The 10,828-nt window shown below is 43.4% G+C and overlaps 1 protein-coding gene across 1 annotated transcript in view; it reads left to right on the forward strand.

Moving 5' to 3' along the window:
- Positions 1-10,828, forward strand: part of LOC126161936 (E3 SUMO-protein ligase RanBP2-like) — a 329,323-nt gene that overhangs the window by 276,920 nt on the left and 41,575 nt on the right. The window contains exons 26-27 of the mRNA XM_049918109.1: positions 3,059-3,207; positions 3,743-4,670. Coding sequence (XP_049774066.1) covers positions 3,059-3,207; positions 3,743-4,670 — 1,077 coding nt within the window. The remainder of the gene's footprint in view (positions 1-3,058; positions 3,208-3,742; positions 4,671-10,828) is intronic.

Consider the following 10,828-nt stretch of genomic DNA (forward strand, 5'->3'; position numbering starts at 1 on the left):
GCTGGCTGGTCGATAGATACACAAACATACACACAAAATTCTAGCTTTCGCAACCAACGGTTGCCTCGTCAGGAAAGAGGGAAGGAGAAGGAAAGACAAAAGGATATGGGTTTTAAGGGAGAGGGTAAGGAGTCATTCCAATCCCGGGAGCGGAAAGACTTACCTTAGGGGGAAAAAAGGACAGGTATACACTTGCGCGCACACACACACATATCCATCCACACATACACAGACACAAGCAGACATTTGTAAAGGCAGAGAGTTTGGGCCAAACTCTTTGCCTTTACAAATGTCTGCTTGTGTCTGTGTATGTGTGGATGGATGTGTGTGTGTGTGTGTGTGTGTGTGTGTGTGTGTGTGTGTGTGTGTGCGCGTGCTCGAGTGTACACCTGTCCTTTTTTCCCCCTAAGGTAAGTCTTTCCGCTCCTAGGATTGGAATGTCTCCTTACCCTCTCCCTTAAAACCCACATCCTTTCGTCTTTCCCTCTCCTTCCCTCTTTCCTGATGAAGCAACCATTTGTTGCGAAAGCTTGAATTTTGTGTGTGTGTTTGTGTTTGTTTGTGTGTCTATCGACCTGCCAGCACTTTCGTTTGGTAAGTCACATCATCTTTGTTTTTATATATAATCTTGCAGGTGTCTTTGTAGAAATAAATATGCTTAATCTTGGCTTGGAAGGAAATATGATGAATATTTTGACAGCAAAACATAAAGTTCATTCTCTTCACAGATAGGAGATTTCCCAGCTCACAGCTGAAATTAGAGGCATTTACATGTTCCCAGAACTGACAGTGATACTTAACACAAATAGTGAAAATTGTTCATCACACATGAAATAAGTCAGCACTTATAATTGCTAGTAAATTCTGTCAGTTATTTTCCTGAACTGGAGACTTGCCAAGTAACTGGATTTTAAAACAATTTTCTATGAATGAAATCTGAATATTTTCACTTGTGACATTAAAGTCAGACCAGAATTTTGTGGACTAAATGAAGATGCACACTGAAAGTAGATTCCTCTAAAACAGAACTAGGAACAATTTTTAGGAAGATTTGTGATAAATACCCATCATCAAAAAAAGGTCATAAGTTTGACATGTCTTATAGGGAAAGTGAATTTACTACTATGGTGATGACAAAAACAATAGCAAGGAACCAGTTTAACTTGGAACACAGTTTACAATGTGCATTGGCTGAGATGAAATATAAGAAATATTTCAGAATGTGGTGTTCGAAAAGTAAGAGACGAGATACTGGCGGAAGTAAAGCTGTGAGGATAGGTTGTGTGTCATGCTTGGGTAACTCCATCAGTCTAGCACTTGCCTACAAAGGGCAAAGGTCCCGAGTTTTAGTCTTGGTCGGGCACACAGTTTTAATCTGCCAGGAAGTTTCATAAAATAGAGTGATGAAAATAAGCAATAACAACCCTCTCATTAACTTTCATTGTGTTTTGTTTTGATATCACTTACAAAAATGGTGAATTTTATATGTTGAATGTTATTGAAATATTGTGTCCTGTAGTTTTAAAAATAGAAAAGTTAAAAAAATTCTAATCTAAACTTTAGTTACATACTAAACCTTGTTAAAGATATTGGTTTCTGTGTGTTCTTATTCATCGGTAATGGTCTCTCAAAGGTTTGGAACTGCTTAGCTAATCTCAAAACATTTCTCAAATGTATTAACAAATACACAATGCAACATACATTACATTGAGAAATGTAGCATGCTACAGTAATTTAGTATTGTTATTGTTTTGAGTTAATGTGTATTAAATAAACATAACTATGTCAGAAAAATTTCACAGTATGCAATATGTGACGACTTGTAACAACTTCATTTGACTTCCCAATGGTACGCAGTGCGTGTCAAAAATCTGTAACTTACAGAATGTGTCAGTAACATGCAAAATTTGTTTTATTAAAATGTGTTAATGACTAGGTTCTACATTTGTAGTTAGTGGAACATAATTACAACAGATAAAAATACAGGACAAGTGCAATCCATCCATCAGAGCTTCGGTATACTGAAAGGACAACAGTGGTTTACAAGACTTTAATATTTGCGGATACAAATAAGACTTGGGAATGAAGACAGCATTTCTTTTACTCACTCAGACCTCCCGTTACGGCTTGGTATGTGGGTGGTCAGGAGTGTAAGAAATGAGTAGTGTTAGACAGAGCTAGGCATTTGACTAAAGATAATCTGTCCACTATTTTGACTATGTACACTAGGAAAGTGATGTACGCATACATATTCAAATGCAGAGAGATGTAAACAGGCAGAATATGGTGCTGAGGTCAGCAACACCTTTATAAGACCCTAAGTGTTTGGCGCAGTTGTTACATCGGTTATTGCTGCTACAGTGGCATGTTATGAAGATTTAGGTTAGTTTGAACGTAGTGTTGTAATCGGCACACGAGCGGTGGGACACAGCATCTCCAAGGTAGCAATGAAGTGGGGATTTTTCCCATACAACCATTTCATGAATGTACTGTGAATATCAAGAATCCAGTAAAACATCAAATCTGACATCGCTGCGGCCGGGAAAAGGTCCTGCAAGAATGAGACCAATGATTAATGAAGAGAATAGTTCAATGTGACAGAAGTGCAACGCTTCTGCAAATTGCTGTAGATTTCAATGCTGGACCACTATTTCACATGTTAATCTGCGTGCTTGCAGGGGCCCTACACAATATTAGGCAGGTGTACTGGTTTCTTTGGCTCTTCAGTGTACATCCATCTAAACTTAGTTTACAATGGAACCTTAGTATTAGTGACGGCTATTACCATCACTACATTACTATTAGTACAGATATGTTTCCTGCTTCTTGGAATGTTGTTAGAGTATCCATTGGTTTGATATAAATACATTGTTATGTAATGTTAAAGATATTATAAGAATGTGATTGGTTTTATGGAGCATATCAGGTGTAAGTTACTGTGTAAGCAGCCTTTTCTAGAAATCCCATAATTCTTTCATTGTTAGTGCAAAGAATCCATTCACTGCTTAAATACAAATGAGAAGTGTAATGTAACAGAGATAATATACTTCCATTTCAGATTCACCAGAGGTGATATACGAATTAGCAGTTACTGCGCAAGAGAAAGCAGAGGCAGAAAGGTTGATGTTGCCTTCAAATTTTTATGCTTATCGAAGAAAACCAGGATGTCCAGGATGTCCAGGCTGTAAAGATGATGAAGCTTCAGAGGTATGTGAATAATTTAATCAAAATATGACACAAGCAAGGCTTACACTCCTTGCAAATATACTGACTCTTTGATGTTAGTAAAATTTAGTAGTTTCTCATAAAATATCTGCGTAGTTGATAAATGATCGGAAAGTAGTGGTAGACTAATAACTAGAAACCAAACATTAATGCTGCCTTTTGTGTGTGAAGCAAATGTTTAAATCTCTGAACATTATGTATTTCATTGTGTCGGATAAATAAAATTATCTATACTTGGTAAAGAAGGCTACATTTGACTACCAAAAACCGTGTGAATTTTTTAACTTCACGTTTCAATAGACAGCATTATAAAAGTAGGAAATTGTTGTGGTCTTCTATTTCATTTATCTCCTGTCTAAAGTTTCTCAAGGTTCCTTGTTACTTATCTGTTAGTCTAATATTATTCATTGTAAATGACAAGTAGGCGGATGGCACAATGACTAACTTCATTTTGAAATGATTAATGTTAATTAGTTTTCTTGTATTTTCTATTTCTGACATCTGTTTTCTTTTACAGTCAGATGGAGAAAGAGGGGCAGAATCATCAAATGTGGACACGTCTGCACATGAACCTAATTGTTCAGGTGACTTTTCATTGGCTGCCCGTGGACAGAAAACAGCTGGCACAGTTGACGATAATACAGAGGATAAGAATAAGCCAGAGGATAAGAATAAGCAAATTACTTCTAATACCACACCGATCAAACCCAAGATGGGCAGTGGTATTTTGCAGCCTCCGACATTTTCTTTCACTCCTACTTTCGGTCAGTCTACTACAACAACCAATCCATCATGGTTCTCCCGGAACACAGCAGCAGTTTTCACAAGTCCTGCAATGGCTGCAGGTGATGCAAAAAATATAACAATTGATCAGACAGGTTCATTGCATGCCGAGAACAAATTTGGGGTGGCGTCACTTGTTGCAACAAACACTGTTGCAGAGAAAGCTGCTATATCCACACCAGAGTTTGGAAAAACTCCAGGACGTTCATCTGAAAGTGAAAAACAGATCAGTAATTTAGCTGCTGGAACTTCACTGTTTGGTTCACAGGGGCAAAAGGTAGAAAGTTGTTCCAATGCCCCACTCTTTACTCTTTTCCCTCCATCTAGTCAGTCAAAATCTGTGCAGGACCAGCCCCTTATGTTCAATTTTGGCCCAACAAGTAAATTTGGTTGTGAGCCCAAAGTTTCAAAGACACCAGGATTTGGATTTACTGCACCCTTTCAAACTGAAAGTATATTGAGAACATCAGCCACTGAAAGCACAGATTTGAAAACCATGATGGAACCTTCACACAGTATTCTTCAACCAGATGGAAAACACAGAACAGTAGGAAAGCAATTGGAGGAGAATCTGAAGCCTGAAGGTCTATTCTCTTCAGTGCAGTCGACCGTCACATTTGCAGACCTTGCTTCAAAGATAAAGCCTCAGGAACAGCAACCAGGTAATAAATATTCTTATTTGAGTTACATGTATTAATTGGGGGTGGTGGTGGTTGGTGTTGTTTTCGTCTTCAGTCTGAAGACTAATTTGCTGACACTCTCCACTTTTGCATATCCTGTGCAATCTTCATCTCTTTATAATAACCACAACCTATATCCAATTGATCCTGCTTATTACATTCATTCCTAGGTCTCACTTAACAATTTTTATCCCTCCTACTTCCTTCTGTTACCAGACTGATTATTTTCTGACATCTTGGTATGTGTCCTACCAATCGATCCTTTCTTTACCTCCAGAAAATGCACCTAACATTTAAATTTAAATACAGTGTTGGAAAGTTTCTGTTTGCCAAAAACACTTTGCTTGCTATTGCCAGACTGCATTTTATATCCTTTCTACTTCAGCCATTGACAGTTACCTTTGCTAACCCTAATAGCAAAAATCGCCTACCACATTTAGTGTCTCCCTTCCTGATCTAATACCCTCAGCAGTGCCTTATTTAGATGACATTCAATAATGCTTGTCTTACTTTTATTGTTGTTCATCTTACAATATTGTTTTCAAGACTCTATCCATTCCATTCAACTGCTCTTCCAAATCCCCTCCCATTTCTGACGGAATTACATTGTCAACAGTAAACCTCTTAAGTTTTTACTTCTGCTGCCTGAACTTAAATGCCCTTTCCAATTCTTTCCTTGGTTTCCTCTTCTGTTAACTCAATGTGCAGATTGAATAACATGGGGGTAGATTACTACCCTGTCTCGCAACCTTCTCAATTACTGCTGCCTTTTTTGTGTCCTTAGACTCGTGGAACTGCAGTATGGTTTTTGTATAAATTATAAATTACCCTCTGCTCCCTGGATTTTGTCACTGCTAACTTCCGACTTACAGATTGTAGTCTAGTCAACATTCTTGAAAGCTTCTTCTCAGTTTACAAATGCTATAAACGTAGGTTTGCCTTTCTTCAACTTACCTACTCAGTTAACACGTAGAATCGTTATTCCCCACATATTCATAAATTTCTCTTGAACCCAACTGATCTCCCCTGAGGTCAGCTTGTAACAGTTTTTCCATTCTTCTGTAAATACTTTATATAAATATTTTGCAGTTGTTGTTTATTAAACTAATAGTTAGGTAATATCCACAGCTATCACTACCTGCTTTCTTTGGAATTGGAATTATTAAAGTGTTCTTGAAATCTGAGGGTGTTTCCTCTGTCTCATACCTCTTGAAAATGAGGTGTAATAGTTTTGTTGTGGCGGCTGGCACTCCCAAGAATATCAGTAGTTCTTAGGGAATGTCATCATCTTTGGGGCCCTTGTTTTGACTTAGCACTTTTAGTGCTCTGTTAAATTCTTGTAGCAGTATCATATCTCCTCTCCTCATTTATGTCCTCTTGTATTTCTATAATATTGCCTTAAAGTGTGTTTCCCTGCACAGCTCTCGTGTATACTTCTTTTGTCTTCCAGCTTTCCCTTCTTTGCTCAATATTCGATTGGCATCTGAGTGCTTGATATTCATACATCTGCTACTATTTTCTCCAAAGGTCTCTCTAATTTTCCTGTAGGCAGCAGCCATCTGTCCCCTAATCATGCATGTTATTTCTGCAGCCCTATATTCGCCATCTAGCCATTCCTGTGTAGCTATTTTGAATTTTCTGTCAAGCCTTGCTTCTGGATGTCTGTATGCCTATTTTGTCTGCTTAGTTTGTTGCATTTCTTATTATCTTCTCTTGTCAAAATTCAATATCTCATGTTATCTCAGGATATCTATCAGGTCTTGTCTTTTTACTTATTTGATCCTCTGCTGTCTTCACAATTTCATATCTCAAAGCTACCCATTTATCTTCTGTTCTATTCATTTCCCCTTTTTCAGTTAATTGTTGCCTAATGTTAGTCCTGAAACTCTCAGCAGCCTCTAGTTCTTTCAACTTATCCAGGTCGCATCTCCTTCATTTCCTACCTTTTTGCAAATGCTTCAGATCTGATATATAGTTTATAAGCAATAAATTATGGTTAGTCCACTTCTGCCACTAGAAATGTCTTAAAGTTTGAAATCTGATTTTGAAATATGTTGTACCATTATATAATCAATCTGAAACCTTCTAGTGTCCCCAGGTCTGTTCCACATATACAACCTTCTTTCATGCTTCTTAAAACATATGTTAGTGATGATTAAATAATGCCCTTTGTAAAACTCTACTACGTAGCTTCCTCTTTCACTCCTTTGCCCAAGTCCATGTTCTCCTATTATTTTTCACTATGCTGTTCATAGTAAGTTACACATTTCTAACTTTTTATTCATTGCTAGAAAAAGTCCATTTTGATATATCAAAAAATTAAATTCCAGTTTCTTGTGAGGGATAAATAAATAAATTTGTGATATTTATAACCACATATTATCCACAATTACAGTTTATATTTATTCTAGTTGAGGATGAAGTGTGTGTGTGTGTGTGTGTGTGTGTGTGTGTGTGTGTGTGTGTGTGTGTGTACACCTAGCTGAAGTGTGTGTAGAATATGACTGCCAACAGCTGCACAGTGTCCCATATAAGGCCGTGTTGTGGTCATAAGCTGCCTCGTGGCATGAAGGCGTTGTCAGGCTAAAGCAAAATATACAAGGTGTTTCAGGGAAACAGTAAATGTTTTAGGAGGGGTTAGTATAGATATATTCAATTAAAACATCCCTTATAATGTGTGTCCAACTTTTATTAGTTACAGAGATACATCTGTTACAATGTAACCCAAATATTCGCTGAAGGTGTTAAGCAAAGGCAAGTAAGCTAAGTTTAGTATCGTATATTTCACCTTGGACTTCAGCACACTTCAAAATTCTTTCAACAACACCACGTATAGCTGTTCTAAGTTTGTCTTGCCATTCTCTTAGGAAAACATTACTATTCATAATCCAGAAGATCAGTACATGTGGTGTGTTTACTTTCTCATTGTAGACTTCACCTTTCAACCATGCCCGACAGGCAGAAACCAGGGCATGTTCCTCTGGTTCTGTACCATGATATTGTGTAGCGAAGTCAAGTCTTATCAGGAGCTAAGGCATTCTGTTATTTAACACTTTAGAGACCCAGCTCAAACATAGGTCATACCATAACTTTGTGAAAAAGACGCACCTGGTTATAGTTCGTGTCGTGATTTTCTCGACATGCAAGCCAACTATCACTCAGAAACTGGACTCTGGTAGTACGAGAACCAGTCAAGGGGCAACCTGCACCTTGAGTGGTGGTGTTTCCTATTGTCAATTTCTAGAATTAATTCGAAAGAAACATTAGCAGACGTAACAGCTGCTATTGTGAATGGTTGAAACAATAAGATCATATTGACATAACTTAATGCTTGTACTCATTAGATTTTGCAGTAATTTGTTGAGTGGGGCAAGAAATTTTCGAAGCCCAAGAGCAAGAAATTGCTCAGTACTCACCTCACTCTTGGGAGGCTAGCTAGATTTCCTGTCAATTTTTTTTAAAGTTTGTAATCTGTCAAAGAACTTACTAATTATATGAATAATTGCTCTCTCCATCACTCCCTCCCTCCATCAATCCCTCCCTCCCTCCATCACTCACTCCCTCCCTCCATCACTCACTCCCTCCCTCCATCACTCACTCCCTCCCTCCATCACTCACTCCCTCCCTCCATCACTCACTCCCTCCCTCCATCACTCACTCCCTCCCTCCATCACTCACTCCCTCCCTCCATCACTCACTCCCTCCCTCCATCACTCACTCCCTCCCTCCATCACTCCCTCCCTCCCTCCATCACTCACTCACTCCCTCCATCACTCACTCACTCCCTCCATCACTCACTCACTCCCTCCATCACTCACTCACTCCCTCCATCACTCACTCCCTCCCTCCATCACTCACTCCCTCCCTCCATCACTCACTCCCTCCCTCCATCACTCACTCCCTCCCTCCATCACTCACTCCCTCCCTCCATCACTCACTCCCTCCCTCCATCACTCACTCCCTCCCTCCATCACTCACTCACTCCCTCCCTCCATCACTCACTCCCTCCCTCCATCACTCACTCCCTCCCTCCATCACTCACTCCCTCCCTCCATCACTCACTCCCTCCCTCCATCACTCACTCCCTCCCTCCATCACTCCATCACTCCCTCCCTCCATCACTCCCTCCCTCCATCACTCCCTCCCTCCATCACTCCCTCCCTCCATCACTCCCTCCCTCCATCACTCCCTCCCTCCATCACTCCCTCCCTCCATCACTCCCTCCCTCCATCACTCCCTCCCTCCATCACTCCCTCCCTCCATCACTCCCTCCCTCCATCACTCCCTCCCTCCATCACTCCCTCCCTCCATCACTCCCTCCCTCCATCACTCCCTCCCTCCATCACTCCCTCCCTCCATCACTCCCTCCCTCCATCACTCCCTCCCTCCATCACTCCCTCCCTCCATCACTCCCTCCCTCCATCACTCCCTCCCTCCATCACTCCCTCCCTCCATCACTCCCTCCCTCCATCACTCCCTCCCTCCATCACTCCCTCCCTCCATCACTCCCTCCCTCCATCACTCCCTCCCTCCATCACTCCCTCCCTCCATCACTCCCTCCCTCCATCACTCCCTCCCTCCATCACTCCCTCCCTCCATCACTCCCTCCCTCCATCACTCCCTCCCTCCATCACTCCCTCCCTCCATCACTCCCACCCTCCATCACTCCCACCCTCCATCACTCCCACCCTCCATCACTCCCACCCTCCATCACTCCCACCCTCCATCACTCCCACCCTCCATCACTCCCACCCTCCATCACTCCCACCCTCCATCACTCCCACCCTCCATCACTCCCACCCTCCATCACTCCCACCCTCCATCACTCCCACCCTCCATCACTCCCACCCTCCATCACTCCCACCCTCCATCACTCCCACCCTCCATCACTCCCACCCTCCATCACTCCCACCCTCCATCACTCCCACCCTCCATCACTCCCACCCTCCATCACTCCCACCCTCCATCACTCCCACCCTCCATCACTCCCACCCTCCATCACTCCCACCCTCCATCACTCCCTCCCTCCATCACTCCCTCCCTCCATCACTCCCACCCTCCATCACTCCCTCCCTCCATCACTCCCACCCTCCATCACTCCCTCCCTCCATCACTCCCTCCCTCCATCACTCCCTCCCTCCATCACTCCCTCCCTCCATCACTCCCTCCCTCCATCACTCCCTCCCTCCATCACTCCCTCCCTCCATCACTCCCTCCCTCCATCACTCCCTCCCTCCCTCCATCACTCCCTCCCTCCATCACTCCCTCCCTCCATCACTCCCTCCCTCCATCACTCCCTCCCTCCATCACTCCCTCCCTCCATCACTCCCTCCCTCCATCACTCCCTCCCTCCATCACTCCTCCCTCCATCACTCCCTCCCTCCATCACTCCCTCCCTCCATCACTCCCTCCCTCCATCACTCCCTCCCTCCATCACTCCCTCCCTCCATCACTCCCTCCCTCCATCACTCCCTCCCTCCATCACTCCCTCCCTCCCTCCCTCCATCACTCCCTCCCTCCCTCCCTCCATCACTCACTCCCTCCCTCCCTCCATCACTCACTCCCTCCCTCCCTCCATCACTCACTCCCTCCCTCCCTCCATCACTCACTCCCTCCCTCCCTCCATCACTCACTCCCTCCCTCCCTCCATCACTCACTCCCTCCCTCCCTCCATCACTCACTCCCTCCCTCCCTCCATCACTCACTCCCTCCCTCCCTCCATCACTCACTCCCTCCCTCCCTCCATCACTCACTCCCTCCCTCCCTCCATCACTCACTCCCTCCCTCCCTCCATCACTCACTCCCTCCCTCCCTCCATCACTCACTCCCTCCCTCCCTCCATCACTCACTCCCTCCCTCCCTCCATCACTCACTCCCTCCCTCCCTCCATCACTCACTCCCTCCCTCCCTCCATCACTCACTCCCTCCCTCCCTCCATCACTCACTCCCTCCCTCCCTCCATCACTCACTCCCTCCCTCCCTCCATCACTCACTCCCTCCCTCCCTCCATCACTCACTCCCTCCCTCCCTCCATCACTCACTCCCTCCCTCCCTCCATCACTCACTTCCCTCCCTCCCTCCATCACTCACTCCCTCCCTCCCTCCATCACTCACTCCCTCCCTCCCTCCATCACTCACTC

Source organism: Schistocerca cancellata, chromosome 2 (genome assembly GCF_023864275.1).
Source record: "Schistocerca cancellata isolate TAMUIC-IGC-003103 chromosome 2, iqSchCanc2.1, whole genome shotgun sequence".
Taxonomy (NCBI): domain Eukaryota; kingdom Metazoa; phylum Arthropoda; class Insecta; order Orthoptera; family Acrididae; genus Schistocerca; species Schistocerca cancellata.